Below are 15,158 nucleotides of genomic sequence, written 5' to 3' on the forward strand. Positions count from 1 at the left end.
ATACCGAAGCTCGTGTGTCAACAGCTACTAATCAATATCTTACTTGTAGGATTTGATTTTATTGCAGAAATGTTTGTGACGGACTTTTATATAAACCGATTATATAATTCTCTTCATTTCAAATCGCTGAGTTTGGAATATTGTGAACGGATGGAATTACGTTTGAATGATTAAATTTGATTAGAATTGTATAACGGTATAGTTATTTTTAACGGCCAGCCGTCATTTATAATATGATTACTTCTATCGACAAAATTGAGACGTGATTCGAAATACCTAGACTGCATTGAATTTTTTTTCTTTTAATTCAAAATTTCGATTTACTTTAAATGTGATAAATCAAGTGCAAAGGGCCGATCCATGTTTAGGAGAATTCGGGATGCCCTCCAATTTATGGACCTGATGACAGTTGCTGTCCGATAAAATAAAATTGTGACAAGTACAAGGGAAGGTCAAAGGATAAAAGTTTCTTCAAAAAGCAAGAATACTCAATTGGAGCGAAACTTGAAAATGGATTTCCTGGACCGTATAATTTTGAATGCGAATGCTCCAAACCATACGACGACAAAGCGTTAGTAAAAAATATTGATCCAACAATAAAATTTCAAATAATAAGGTTTCTTCAAAGTGTTACTAGAAATGATGGGGACGGTTCTACCCCCGAAAATACAGCACAAATCGTCTGTACTTATTATATAGATAATCCCTCTTTCTCTCCCTTGAATTCATAAAAACCTTATAAAAGAGACATTTTGGGAATAGCATGTTTTTTATCTATTCTCGATATTAGCGGTGATATCTTCAAATCAAGGTATTATTGAATGAAACTTTTTAATTTTCAAGTGCACCTTGTTTTTATTATACGATCTTCGATCAAAGTTGAAAATGTGAGGAGTTTTTGAATTTCTGGACTTCTCGACGTTTATCGTAGCTTCTGAGCTTGAAGAATAACAATTTGAGTAGCAAACAACTAGCAATGAATATGATAATCCGCCTGTTAAAAGGATACAACATCGTAAAATAATGTCCAAATATTCAGAAACAGATAACGAATCGCCGGTCCAGAAATTATCGAATTCGGGTCCCTTTTTGTTCACAAACGTTGATATAATATTTTACGATCACAAATGGTTGTGAGGACATACATAAAAAGAAGGTATTCGGTCAATTAGTAACATCGCGTAAAACAACCAACTGCAATAACTTATACAACCGCGATGTCTCATTTCACCCGTGATAATCATATTAATTGCAAGCTGATAAGCAATTCTACAAGCATAAAATTATATGTAAAATTACATATTTCAAAGGAAGATAATTGATGAGCGCTGAATTAGAGATATCATTACTCGATAAATTATTACATAATAGTGAGACGATAATAATCATTGATATTCGAACGTAGCGTTCGAGAAACTGGTTTTCCTGGATTTTAAGTTCCACTTCGACGTGTACAACTGTGTAATTATGATCAGTATTCAGTCGTGAGTGGAAACGTTATTCAGAATGAGTTGCGGCCATCGACCGGACAAAATTTTAGCTATACCACATGTATACCTACCCATGTTTTCAAAATCCTTAGTCCTCCATCGCTGTTTAGTTATTTATGTATTCATAACTAGCCCATATTGAAGTAAACGATTGGGTAAAATAAGCGACCGTCGAAATCTTAATTCAAATGAGACCGGCGAATGAACGAGGCTTCGCAGCATTCGGATCCTGATTATCCTAACAATAAGTTTTTGTTCTTATTTTTATTTATTTTAGGCTGCGATAAATCAAAATGCAAAGGACTTATTCGATATTACGAGGATTTGGGGAACACCCCAATTTATGGGCCGAATGACAATTGTTGTGTGATAAAATACATATAATTGTCATTAATGCAAGGGAAGGTGAAAAGATAAATGTTACTTCAAGGGTGATGAATACGCTAACAGTGAAAATCTGAATGCAAAAAGATACGATTCTGAGTGCTTCTGTTCAGAGGGCTAGTCGAAATGCAAATAAATAAAGTAGAGAAAATTGAACATAAGAAACCAACTGTGGATATTCGTCAGTATACTTATCGTATACCATGTATATCATCAGTTCTCAATGTGCAACTTCACTTTATTAAATAGGGCCCAATTTACATGTCCCATATTTGATTGGTACCAAGTCCCCCAACCTGAGATGCTGCCTTGAAGCTGATTTCGAAAGTGGTTGGTCAGGTCATATGTGCCGTGAGTTTATTTTATGTAAATATATTTTATTGATTGATGCGTAAACAATTGTGAAGAACGAAAAATAGAGATGATTCTACACTCGAACAACGAGAACAATTGCAATTATTTCACAGCTGAATGTGAGAAGGACAAAGATTGAGCAACGTCTAAAGTCGATGGAAAAACGTACCGTGATGGCCAAGGATTCTACCCAGCTTTAGATCCAACTTTATCTTGCATCTGTTCCGAGGGATACACTCCTTTGCGAAAAAACATATTACATTTTTCGTCACCAAAGAGTAAAACAAACTGATTTTGTTTTCCGATTTCGAGTAGAAGTAATAGAATTCAATTTGGGTCGTTTCTATATTCAATGAAAAACCCGACTTATGGACATAACAATACTATATTTAATATTCACAATCGTTTATGCGTAGCCTAATTAAAGAATAAATTCTTTGATAGAGTACTATACACTGTAGATATATTAATCACTTAATACTCTGTTCTCAACTGAAAAAATATTCCGATCTTAAAACATTGTTTAAATCGAAGTCGCCGTGCTTTGGAAGTTGCTGCAAAAGCCTGTTCACTTTTTTTTTGCTAAGCTCCGTAACAGATCCATCTTGAACAATGTCACTGAAATTTTAAAAACAGGCTTTTAGTATGTTGACGACACTTGAAAAAATTCAACATCATTATTAAAGCATGTAACATACTCTGATACCAACCTTTCTACATAACCGAATGTCTTCACAAGGAATTCAGACAGATTCTTCAAAATTGGTTCAGAGTGAAGAGCTACAAATTGCTCACGACATATCTACAATATAAGAATATTACTTTTTTAAACAATGATGAAAAATAGCTGGAACATATGTATTTCACTTACATCACAAAGTTTTTCCACAGGGTATAACTTGAAATCATAAATACTTGTACATACTTTGTTCATTGCAGCAACGGTAGAAGCGTGGGTCCAAAAACAGTCGTGTACAGATACGAAGGTGATTCCTTCATGTTCACAATGAAGGCCTGTTAACATCATATGAGTAGAGTCTAACGAGTGTATAAAGTTTGGAGGAAAGGCATTTTTTTGTTTCATCACATTCGGTTTTCTGTAACACAATTCAAATTATCGGTAGTTTGTCAGATAGCACAATCGAGCTATTGACTTTTTCAACGTACTCAATGTTCGACTTCTTTGGCATAGCAAATCTGTCATTGAAAGTATGTGTAGGTCTACTGTATGGTTGTACTACGTGAAGACCGAGAGGAGTGACCCATTCGATATTTTTTCCACAGGTGGAAGAGATAACACGAGCAGATTCCGTTAGCCAGTCTTGGATCAGTTTCGTGCTCGTGAACATTTCTCTCAGACTATGAAAAGTTTGGTTAGCTAAATAATGGCTAGCTGCCCACAGATGTTCTTCCGGGAAATCAATTTCTATGGAATAGCGTTAAGGTGTATCGAAACAATGATACTCGATTATGTAAAAGGCAAATAAAAGTATAGATCAAAGAAAAACCTTTCAATTGTTTGGCTATTTGTAGCCTAGCACCAAATCGTGTCACGCCATAAACAGTGGTCATAACGGTTTGCTTAATAACTTTTCTCTTGATAACTCCTTCTAAAACCTGAGCTATCTCTAAACCTTCACTGGCATGGGTTCGTCTCTGTTCTTCTACCTGAAATTATTCATTATCAGCCAGAAACATATTTAAACTTACCAAGTTGAGAATTCGTAATTACAATGGAAAATTGTTTTTACCAATGTTACGATAAAACTATAGACGTCTTGGGGCTTTTCCGTGGATGAGAGATTGACACTTTCTGCACCTTGCCGATCTCTACCAAGTGCAGCATAATGTTGTAGTCCGTTACAACTACCATCCTGATGAACAGGAAAGCGACTAATATACTCTGCTGGATTTGGAGACTTTGACACCTCAGCAATCTCAAAACAAGCTGCTAAAGTCTGCCACGGTTCCTCGGATTTTTGCCAGAATTTTTCACCCTTAGTGAAAAATCAAAAAATTATCTACAAATTTAGAGGGCACGAAATACTACATTCAAGAAAATCATAACAAACTTACACCCAGGGGATTTTCCGCACTGTCCAAAATCTGTGGAAGCAGCTCGTTTGCATACCTTAGACGCTCAGCATTTGATTCTCTCTTTCTAAGACCTGTCAAATTCACGAGATGAATTTTGAGCCAGTTAAAACCATCTGGCCCCAAAGGTCGCCCCTTTGCAAACACCATTAGTGAGCGTGCAAGATCTGAACCAAGATGATTAACATGTGGAGGAATCGGATAAACTCGACCTCTGAAGTCAATGTTATGTGGTAACCAAAACACTTCGTCTCTGTACTGCCAGAAAATGAATGAAGCAGATGGTGAAATTTTTATTTCCACAAATCAGTATACCTGTTGAAATACACCACTTACATGATTGGCTAAAGATAATCTGTACAAAGTGTCACACCACAACGAGTACGTGTCTGCTCTCTTTCTTTTCTCTTTCAGCCTGGCTTTAACAGCAAGTTTTCTCTCCTCAGCTGATAACTCCACATCTATCATTGGAAGTGGTGTAGTTGTTGGAGGTTCTGGTATGTCTAGATCCTGAGATCCTCCGTCTTGAAATACCTAGCGAGGTAACAAACCCTTAATAACTGAATTCCACGAAATAACAATAAACACTCACCTTGACAGCTATATTGAGAACTGAAATATTTATTTTCCATGGTATACTGGACAATTGGTTCAGACTATCGAAAATTGGGTAAAGTTGGGTTTGTGGTAACTGTTTTAATATTTGCCACTGTTGTGTCTAGATTTAAAGGAAAAATTGTAAGTACAAAATGCAAGGTACCATAAATTGAATTCAAAATTGGGTAAGACAAGTGAATGCACATTACTTACAGAATCGGAGACACCTCTTACAACCTTAGTATCCGTTAGTAAGTAACCGCCATTTTTAGGAGAGTACCAAGGTGATGGTGGACCAACTAAAGGTAACATGGATGTTTCGAAGCTCAATGTTTCAAGCTGGGCATCTCTGTATAATTTCCATAGGAAAGGATGTGGTTTTATCTATGAAATCAGACTTGGAATGTAGCAGATGATACCGATATACAAAAAACAAACCCTGATAATTAGCCTACTTCTTGAGTAACTCGATGATCATTATTTCTGAAGACTGCATAGAACGCTGGTAAATATCTTTGAGTCTGGGAATTTGCCTTGATACAATTGACGTCAATCTTAATGTCCCGTAGAATGATGTTGTATAAAAATCTGCCTATGCTCACTAATACAGGGTATGGCCAGGGCACCATTTCAAGGTCCGCGGTTGCTCCTTCATGCATTTTTTCGTGAAGTAAATTTAGCCATGTTGTGCGAGCATTCGTTCCATTCAATCCATTTATGTAACGTTTACAGTATTCATTGTATATACTTTCTATTTTGCTATGCACACTATTGCGATGCTTCATTTCCATCTGAATGCAAAGTAATTTTGATTTCGTAGATTACTCCACATTTGTGTTGAGAGATTCTCAATGTTATGATAGTTTGAAAAATGTTACCTGATATTTGTGAAAAATATTTCTCCCAAGTTGTCCAATAAGACTGTGAAGCCCAGGGCTGAAAGTCTCAGAACCAGATGCACGATTTATAACTTCGTCTAGTATAACGTCTACATAAACACTTGTGTCGAGAACGGTTAAATAAGGATATAAATTCATCGTTCTTTTCAAATGGTATCCATTGGTATTTTGAGACTGGTAAACATTCAATTCCCTTTGAAAAGCTTCCGTTATTACCGTTCTCCACATTTTTTCAATCTCTGCAACTTTTTCTCTCTGTTTAAAAATGGTACACACATTACGCAGCCGTACTTACTATGAATAATGCGTTCGAATCATATTTCATGTCTTTTAAACTCACACATAGTAGTGCGTATGATGAAAGTTTTGGAGGTACTGCAACACTCTTTACAGTGACACTACCAGTCTTCTCCAATTGCATTTGATGCCTGGCTTTAGTCATCAATTCCGAAATGGTTACAATATCTTTGGCAGGCTCAATAGATTGCCCTATGGTACCTGTTATTTTCTCAAGGAGATGGTTACTATATGAGGTATCTGGCCGAGTGTAATTTGCCTCAAAATCCGGAACTAATACCCGAATTCCTCGATCTGTCATTTCTCTCTGATCATGAGTGAAAACGGATTTGTCTAATACGTCGTTCAAACTTATACCACGTGAAGTCATGTCTGACAGAACAGATTCCAGGAATTCTAAAATTCAATGTATTGATGCATCAGATTATTTGGAAACACTTTAAAACTTTTCAGCCTGTCACATCTTCATTTTTATTTTAAATCACTCAAATACTTAGTTTTAAATCTGATTGAATTACCCTTGTGACGCTGAAAATCTTTCTTGCGACTAACAACTTCAAACATAGCAGCGTAAGTTTGGGGATTAGGTTGGATCGAATCCTCGACTATCATCTGCAATAACAGCTTGACCTTCTCCAAATTTCCGTGTGAAGCATAGCCTTGTAACACGCAGTTATATATGGCAATGTCAGTAATACTGCATTGATCTTTGAGGCGTTTAGCTCGACTTCTATAATACTGCAGAGTGTTGAATGCTTGTGAAATCATCCCACTGGAGATGCACACGGACAAATAAGAGTGCAGGTTCTCATGAAGTAAATTTTGTTTTGTAGTCTGCAGATGTTCTTTGTTTAGGGCTTCTATTTCCTCATCCGTATATTTTACCTTTAACTTTGTTTTTGCCTTTCTATTGAACAATAAATCAAAAGAGTAATAAACGCAAAGCGTAGATTGGAATGTCAACTAAATGTTAGTGTTACTTAAAATCTTAACAATTTCATATTTGTACCCACTTTTTAGAGTTTTGACTGTCAGGATGAACCACTGATTCTAAATTGTCCTCATTTACATCATCCTCAGGGTCATAATGTGACCTACTCAAAAGAGATGTATTCTTAATCAACGTTGGATCGGTAGGCCCCAGAACCATCAAGTCCTCTTCAAATAACTCGTCGTTCTTAGGTAATATGTCTTCTTCATCTAAATTTATAGACATCGATGGCGCCATTGAATTTAATTCGTCCTATAGTAGGAAAATGCAGATTTGAATCATTGGTCTCTACCAGAAGCCCAAGATGTACCCGTACATTGGTTCATTTTAGTCTTACCGCTGGACAAAAAATTTCAGAAGCCGATGCGTCAGTTTCCTTTGGACCCTGCTCGGTTTTAGCAATTGATGTTTTTTGATTCGGTAATTTATTGATGTTTTTAATTTTATGCAGTTGATCTAAACTAATGTCTGGTTTGTTAGCCAAATTTGAAACACCAGTTGCATTGAGTTTTTTAATTATGGCTTTTGTATCAGTTGTTGATTCCGCAGATACTAAAACCAGATTGTTCAGCTATGAATACAGACAACAAACAAATAAACGGGAGCATTTTGAAAATTCACAGAAAATGCACCTTCTAACAGTTCTGCATATTTCCTAATCTTGTGCTTGACTTTTTTGAGAGCTGCTGCATCCAAACAAGCCATTTCCGTGATGGTGGTTTGATAGCGTACAATGCCATGGTTATTATCTAATAGAATAAATTTATCACAGACGATTAGCGTAATCTCAGTGCAGCAAATTTCAGTAAACATAAGAAGCAGGGTCATTCTATCTTGGTCACAGTCAACGAGTGTTTGTTTTTAGGAATCTAGGCATTAACAGGGTTCCTTCTATCTGGGAAATTCAATGTATGCATGAATCTCGGCATGAACAAAAATTGAACCCAAAAATCACCTATTATAATGGTGACAATACATACGTACAATTGATCGGCTGAAGATGATAGAAGTTGCAAATCGAACAAATTCGGTGGCTGTGTTGAAGGTTAACTTGAACTGTTGCGAATTGTACGTTCCGGACAGGCAACTTGTAACGTCTAAAAAGCCTGTACATTGCACTGGTAATGATATCACTTATTTGTTCTAAGAGTCACAAGTTTCATATCAGTTGATTATCACATAATAAACTGAGTAGAAACGTTGACTGAAGTACCAATATTCAGTCAACAGTAGACACGTGAAGCAACCATGTTGGGCCGTGAATTTTCCTTCTGTCCACAAATTTCAAAAAATAAAGACAGAGACATCTAGACACTGGTGTACCAAAATAGTTAGTGCAAAATAAAAACAGTAGAGCAAATCACTGATGAGCATTATGGTTTCTGTATTTAATTTCATCATACATAAATAAATATGGTGGTGCATAGGACACGAGAAGACGAGTAAAAACTTTTCAACCGCTCGTCTGTAGAAACAAGTATGGAGGTGGGACTGGGTAGGACACTTTTGGCTGGAGATCCACGTTTAATTGATCATATAGTTGGAGAAGTGAAATCTCAAGGCATCTTTGATCAGTTTCGCAAGGAGTGCATTGCAGATGTTGATACCAAGGTTTGTTTATTATTAATTTTAATCTCGATATAATTTATGATAGACAAACAATTATTGCATTGTTCGCAAACAATTATTGCATTGTTCGATAAGTCCGCCACTCACTACTATAAATTTGTCAACTCTGCGGATGTCTATCTGAACCATTAGCAATTTACTCTCAACACATTTCATCTCATACTCAGCTGCGGACTGATAAATCTCTTGCCCGCTGTGCTTTACATTGGAAATATGTTGCATGGAATCCAGTCAAAATTTTCTGTATATTATTTTTCCATAATTACTCTAGTGATTCCTTTTCTGTTTAACCAATAATTGCCCGCAAACCATTTCAAGTTCCATAGAAGAGATAGGACGATTCTTTTACTGTTTGAATAATACTTGTTGATGACATCTTTTACAGCCGGCATATCAAAACTTGCGTACTCGAGTGGAGAGCTCCGTCAATACGTTTCTTGGCAAGCAAATATGGAAGCCTGATATGAACAAGAATCAGTTACGTGAAAATTTGCGTAAACATATACACGACGCAGCTTACTTAGATGCTGGGGTAGAGCGTATCGTTGATCAAGTTGTTAATCCAAAAGTCTATTCAGTTTTCATGCCACAAATCGAGGATGTTGTTTATAAATTTCTTGGAATGGAACGACCAAAAAATAAGGACCGAAACGGAGCAAAAAGTCTGAAGGACTTACTGCCTAAAGATTTAGACCCAGTTTCGCCGGAATCTGATAAAAACAGCTTGAAAGATGACTCTTTAGAATCTGTGGATTCAAATCTAGGTGTGATCGTTGGAAAAAATAGTCGCTCGCTATCCAAAGATACGAGCACAGTTGAAACAAAATCTGAAAACATCGAAGATAAATCAATGAATGATGATAACTCCGCCAACAAACATTCGGAAAGTCTAGAAAACCAATTAGAATGTAATTCAAAAAACTCTAGTAAAAATATCTCAGCATCAAACTTGAATATTTCTTCTAAATCTGATGAAAAAACTGAGGAAGAAGAAGAGGACAGTCCAGTGTTCGAACCTATAGATATTATGAATTTCAATGAATCTAATGATTCTCATTTGTCAGGCATTTCTGAACTGACCAGTCATAGGTCAAGGAGCCCCGATTTTATAAATGACTTTTCAAGAGACAATCTAGACTTTAGTAATCATGATTCTCAGCTGAGTAAGGCTTCATCAGATTCTCGATTGTCAATAGTGACTGATTTTGGTTTATCAAATCACGCTCCTACACCCATGCCTGAAACTTTGAAGGATGACAGTAATAAAGAAAAATCTATCGAAACTTCAGATCCCAAGGTTAACAAAGACAATTTTAAAGCGATACGAGATATTGAATCCAACAAAGCTAATATCAAAGAGTTAAAGAATTCGTTTGAAACTATTCGTGGTAAAGACAACCAGACTCACGAATCAAAAGATTTCAAAGATTTGAAAAGTGTTAAAGGTATCCCTGATTCCATGGAAGGAGGAACAAGACATAAAAATGATAGTAAAGATTCTAAAGATACTTGTAAAGAAAATGATTCTTCTAAAACCAAGTCTAGTAAAGAAAAGAGTGATGCTAAAGAGTCTAAGAGTTACAAGGACCGAGATAAAGATCACAAAAGAAGACAAAGTGGACACAGCAATAGTTCTAAGCATGATAAAAGTGATAAGTATTCCAGAGACAAATACAAGGATAAGACAGAAAAAAGTCGCGATAGCTATGAGAAGGGTAAGGAACATCAAGAGAAATCTAGGGAAGCTGATAAAACTAGAGAGGATAAGAAGGATTCAGATAAGAAAGATAGTGTTGGAAAAGATCTAAAAGATATGTACAAAGAGAAGATCCGCGAACTGCGAGAGAAAAAAGAGCTCACTGAGAAGGAGAAATCCGCAAAAGATCCAAAAGAAGCTAAGCCCATTAAAGAATCTAGAGACAAAAAGGATTCCTCAAAAGATCGCAAGGATTCCAAAAGTTCTTCATCGAAAGGATCAAGTCGCTTTGATGAAAAGTTGAATTCTAAAAGCGAGAGTAAATCATCCAGTAAAGCATTTGAATCAAAGGACTCTAAATACGAGAATAAAGATAAAGGAAAGCGAGATGATAAACGACAATCAAAGGACAGTAAGGATAACCGAAATAAGAGTCATAGTAGTGCAAAAGCTGATACTACTGAAAAAAGTGACAAGTCCGATAATAAGAAAGATCTACCTAGAGAGCTGGGTGATCGATACGAGCGCTCAGACGCAAAGCGTGATATAAAACCAGAATCACAGAAGGCAGAGGTTAAAAAAGATTCAAAAACAGAATCTCAGAACAGAGATTACGAAAGAATTGACAAACTAGAATCTAAGAGGGATACCAAAATCGATTCTCAGGGTAAGGAACGGAAGAAGAAAGATGAAAAAAAAAATAAAATCAAAGACGACCATTCTAGCTTGAGAAAAAATCCAAATGATCGACGGTCTACTGATAGAGATGGCTCAAATGGTTCAAATGGCAAGAGTTCACAGAAAAGCAGTTCCAATTCAATAGCTAATGCAAGTAAAACAGGCTCTACTACTTTGAATAAGGAATCCAGTGGAACTAGTAACTCGAGCAGTGAAACCTCCGATAATATGGACATTTCACCATCTGATGAGACAAAATTACCACTTGAATCAACGTACAAGGATAATGACAGTAGAATTAAGAGTGACCATTTGTCCATGAAAACAGCATATGAAAATCAAAGTGAAGCTGAATATTTTTTAGAATCCGATTTGATGCCTGAGAGAGTGGATTTAGGGCAAAACGAATTGAGTTTACCATTGAAAAAACGTCCATTACAATCAGATGTTGCTGCACCAGACCCAAGTGACTTCAAAGTCAAGAAGCCTAAGTTCGCAAAAAATTTTCAAGAAGCTAAGAAGTTGATGAAAATTAGAAAGAAGCTAGAAAAACAACGACTGAAAGAATACGAAGCGGCGAAAATGAAATTTCAGTTGGCTAATCATATTAATGATTCCAATAAATCTGGTCCAATGTCAATGGTTGCAAAAGAACAAACTGTCCCTACACTTCCAGATGAAGAAAGAGTTCAGATAATAGAAGTTACAGATGACGAGTATGAAGAACCATACCCGGATCTGTCAATGAAAGAAATCAACATCAGTTTAGACCAACAATCTATTAATAGTTTGGAAAATCCGCTGGTGTTGAATAATTCACGGGAAAAATTAGAAAATGTTTTAGAAAAGCAGTCGAGCCTGTCAGTAATGGAACAATCCATTAGACAGGGGCTCGAGGATATGATATCTGACAAAAAACTATTAGAGTCAGAATCTTCTGTAAAAGACACTGACGATTCAACTGCAAAGGTGAAACCTGCACAAAGTGAAGTAGACAATGGTGGAAAGTTACCTGATATCACGACAAATAATCTCAAACAGTCTAATAATAACGTAAATAATCCAATTCCTTTCCCAACTGAGAAAAAGACCAACATGGAAAAAGAGTCCTCAAAAAATTTGAATTCTCAAGAAAAAAGGCTAAAGAAAGTAGATCCATTGAAAATTTGCAAAAAAAATCAAAGCGATCCGAGATCTCAAATGTTGAGTGGGTCAGTAACATCACAATGCATCAAAGAACACCCAAAACATCAGATCTCACCATCGCCGTTAGACGATAATGACAATTGTCTATATTTTGAAGCCGATAATGAAAGGGCAGAGAAGTTTTCTAAGTTTTTGGAGTCCCTGGAACTTGAGATAGACGAGGATGAATCACACCCTCAAAATTTTTCATCAGAATCCCTTGAAAGAATCTTAGAAAGTCTTGGAGGTCGAATAGTTTCAGCTCTACCTAAAACAATGGCACCGCCAATGGCAAAACGTAAACACTCTACCAGTCCTTTGACTGATATTTTACTTAACAATACATACAATAATAATAATCGTCACAAAGCAAAGGAGTCGTCGCCGGAAGAAGAATTGAACACAAGCAAAAAACGGAGAATGGGTCGTCCTAAGAAACAACAAGCCATAGCCAACGTTTGTGGTATTCCAAGTCTACCTAATGGAGAAAATTTCGTGATGCCCCTAAGCCCAGAAAGCGACGTATCAGCGAGCAGTGAAAAAACTTCCCTTCATCTTCTGAAGGAAGATAAAAGGTAAGATTCAATCTATCAGTTATTTGATTCGGAATAAATATTTTTTCTCACCGCTATCCAAAGATCACTAACTCAATTTTTGAATAAAAAGATTTATTTGATTTCAAACTGCCATCAAAGATAAGTAATATGATATTGTAACTGATTTTAGGTCTGCTACTATGTCCAAGCATTACTGTTTTAAACTCTTCGTTAGAAACAACACTTGGAGAAATCTTATGAATGGCAAAAAAGCAGGAATAAGCATATGCTTGCCCTAGGTCTTTTACAAATATTAAATGTCAATGTCTATCATACTCTTTACACCCACTTACTTATGTGTCTGTAAAAAAAAATATCAAGCAAAATACTTCAATTAGCTTCAGTAATTGAAAAGAACTTACTTTGATTGGATGATTGCAGCCGGCAGAGAAGCAGTCAGCGTTACTCAAGCGATGACCTTTATAAGCCTAGGCCTTTTTTCTCCAGTTCTTCCAGGCGAAGTAGAAGGTCCAATCAAGCATAGCATTCTCATAAAGCACAGAGTCTTAGATATCATGTAAGACTATAGGAAAGAGTACAAAATTGAATAGCACATATTTGCTTTTTATTCAACGCAAAGCTCATTGAGCGTAAACTGTCATGCAGCATAATCTCTTACGCTCATTACTCATTTCCCACTACATTAATCATTCATGTGTTATGATTACTTTATCATTTTACTTATTTTTTTCAAATAATATTTTGTACTCTCTCTCACTTCATATTACTGAGACTGAAAAGAGTTGATGGCACTCAATGATAGATAAATTTTCCGAAGATATAACAGTGTTTTAGTAGCTGCATAATTCTCATGTGATTCTTTCACATGGACCCAATTGGAGTATAAGAAAAAAAATGAGTTCAACCATTTATACATCATCATCAATACATCAGATTATTATTTTTCAAACAATTCTTAGCATTCAAAGCTCTTTTCAGAATCGAATGGAAACATTAATAGAATCTAAGTTGAAAATATGACAGACTTGATACTTCTATAATATTATAATGGACTTCTTTGTAAATAACTGATGTATGTAGTCAAATATTGTAAATTATGTATAAATTATTGTAAAGACAAAAGACAAATGGTCTGGTAATTTACTGCTATTGATAGTCCCAGCGTTAATCATCATTTGGAATGTGTAATGTATGAATATTCGGTTGCTGTTCATTTACATTATTGAAGTAACAATGCCAAATCGATCAATTACAAATTGTATTCTCCTTGTCTTAACTCTCCAGAATAGAAGTCAAGCTCATTCTACGAATTTTCGAATCATTCAAAAATCCAGTTGCATCATTTCATCGCTTTTAAACGGAAAGTAGATAAATCACATTTTCTTTCAGAATCTATGAAAGCATAGATATTCTATGATGAAAGTGACTAAGGTCAACTTATTTCAATGTCAATGAATCTATCGTTTTCAAACGCCAAATCAGAATGTAGTGTCGTAATCTACTACATACAGATAAATGTTATACTGCTAATCAAGCCTAAGTGCAACAAATTTAAAAAAATTGTTTAATTTCCCAACTCTGTACTTTTGATCCATGTTTTAGAATCACACGCCTACTAACAAAACGAAATATAGTATAGCATTAAGTAATATTAGATCCATCTCAGACGTTGCCAACTACAGTGTAATTCAAAACTAATAGTTTTCATGTGAAATTCAGCGTCACGATGACGCGTTAATATTCATCCATAGCGCAAAAATATTAGTGACAAGTTACAACTGCAAATTAACGCTAGCTAACTCAGGAAAGAAAATAGGCATTCAGATTGTAATGACCATGCTTACTTCATCTAATTCTGGAGAGAGAAAAAAATAGAAAAAAAAGTACACTATGTGAAAATGACCACTTCCTGTTTTGTGCTACTGGTGGTACGTACGTACATACAGTGATTATGTAATACCACAAGTACACACCTAAGTACGATGCGACTGATGATAGTTGAATTTATAATTAGCGGTAAATACCCTACCGTGATATACAGTTAGATAAACATTGATATTATATATAGAGATACATAACTATACTTAATATGTACGCCAATAATTAATTTGATTTATAAATCTACATTGTACGTAATAGAATTAAAATGAATTGAAAAAATACAGTATCGTTTGCATAACAATCAATGCTTAGGTGCTGGTTACTGCTGCTATTGCTGCATGTTAATGTTGACGAATTTGTAAGTGTTGAAGATCACAAACTAAGAGTCATATAACACAAATATCTCGTGAATCCTTTCAAAATGTA

The 15,158-nt window shown here is 35.6% G+C and overlaps 2 protein-coding genes and 1 long non-coding RNA gene across 6 annotated transcripts; 2 read left to right on the forward strand and 1 right to left on the reverse strand.

The window, feature by feature from the left end:
- Positions 1 to 2,594: 2,594 nt before the first annotated feature.
- On the reverse strand, positions 2,595 to 13,382 carry LOC105686834 (DNA-directed RNA polymerase, mitochondrial). Of its 3 annotated transcripts, none has more exons than XM_012401981.3 (18): positions 13,253 to 13,382; positions 7,739 to 7,855; positions 7,444 to 7,658; positions 7,129 to 7,358; positions 6,634 to 7,022; positions 6,159 to 6,511; positions 5,798 to 6,073; positions 5,375 to 5,710; positions 5,133 to 5,303; positions 4,915 to 5,040; positions 4,659 to 4,856; positions 4,305 to 4,580; positions 3,980 to 4,225; positions 3,737 to 3,896; positions 3,396 to 3,654; positions 3,154 to 3,325; positions 2,939 to 3,030; positions 2,595 to 2,846 (listed from the first exon to the last, which is right to left on the reverse strand). In XM_012401981.3, exons 2-18 carry the CDS (start codon positions 7,809 to 7,811, stop codon positions 2,717 to 2,719), a joined length of 3,702 nt encoding a protein of 1,233 aa, XP_012257404.2. In that variant the 5' UTR covers positions 7,812 to 7,855; positions 13,253 to 13,382; the 3' UTR covers positions 2,595 to 2,716. The 3 variants fall into 3 exon arrangements, with proteins under 3 accessions (XP_012257404.2, XP_012257403.2, XP_048508466.1); XM_012401980.3 differs by lacking the exon at positions 13,253 to 13,382 and adding an exon at positions 8,091 to 8,377; XM_048652509.1 differs by lacking the exon at positions 13,253 to 13,382 and adding an exon at positions 8,087 to 8,221.
- On the forward strand, positions 3,296 to 3,735 carry LOC125500267. The gene is made up of 2 exons (XR_007277546.1): positions 3,296 to 3,437; positions 3,513 to 3,735. It is a non-coding gene; the product is annotated as an uncharacterized LOC125500267 (long non-coding RNA).
- Positions 8,417 to 15,013, forward strand: LOC105686832 (biorientation of chromosomes in cell division protein 1-like 1). Of its 2 annotated transcripts, none has more exons than XM_012401978.3 (3): positions 8,417 to 8,717; positions 9,121 to 12,869; positions 13,021 to 15,013. In XM_012401978.3, the coding sequence occupies exons 1-3, from the start codon at positions 8,586 to 8,588 to the stop codon at positions 13,127 to 13,129; spliced, it is 3,990 nt and encodes a 1,329-aa protein (XP_012257401.2). In that variant the 5' UTR covers positions 8,417 to 8,585; the 3' UTR covers positions 13,130 to 15,013. The 2 variants fall into 2 exon arrangements, with proteins under 2 accessions (XP_012257401.2, XP_012257402.2); XM_012401979.3 differs by having other exon boundaries at positions 8,420 to 8,717; positions 13,272 to 15,013.
- Positions 15,014 to 15,158: the final 145 nt, after the last annotated feature.

Source organism: Athalia rosae, chromosome 3 (assembly GCF_917208135.1).
Source record: "Athalia rosae chromosome 3, iyAthRosa1.1, whole genome shotgun sequence".
Taxonomy (NCBI): Eukaryota; Metazoa; Arthropoda; class Insecta; order Hymenoptera; family Athaliidae; genus Athalia; species Athalia rosae.

Excerpts from the sequence above, each read along its gene's own strand:
- LOC105686834 (XM_012401980.3), bottom strand. The coding sequence starts at position 8,220 with ATGTACAGGCTTTTTAGACGTTACAAGTTGCCTGTCCGGAACGTACAA. Across the intron at positions 7,359-7,443 it reads CTGAAATTTTTTGTCCAGCG|GACGAATTAAATTCAATGGC; the intron begins GTAAGACTAAAA and ends TTCCTACTATAG. Across the intron at positions 3,031-3,153 it reads CCGTTGCTGCAATGAACAAA|ATATGTCGTGAGCAATTTGT; the intron begins GTATGTACAAGT and ends CTTATATTGTAG.
- LOC105686832 (XM_012401978.3), top strand. The coding sequence starts at position 8,586 with ATGGAGGTGGGACTGGGTAGGACACTTTTGGCTGGAGATCCACGTTTA. Across the intron at positions 8,718-9,120 it reads TTGCAGATGTTGATACCAAG|CCGGCATATCAAAACTTGCG; the intron begins GTTTGTTTATTA and ends CATCTTTTACAG. Across the intron at positions 12,870-13,020 it reads CTTCTGAAGGAAGATAAAAG|GTCTGCTACTATGTCCAAGC; the intron begins GTAAGATTCAAT and ends AACTGATTTTAG.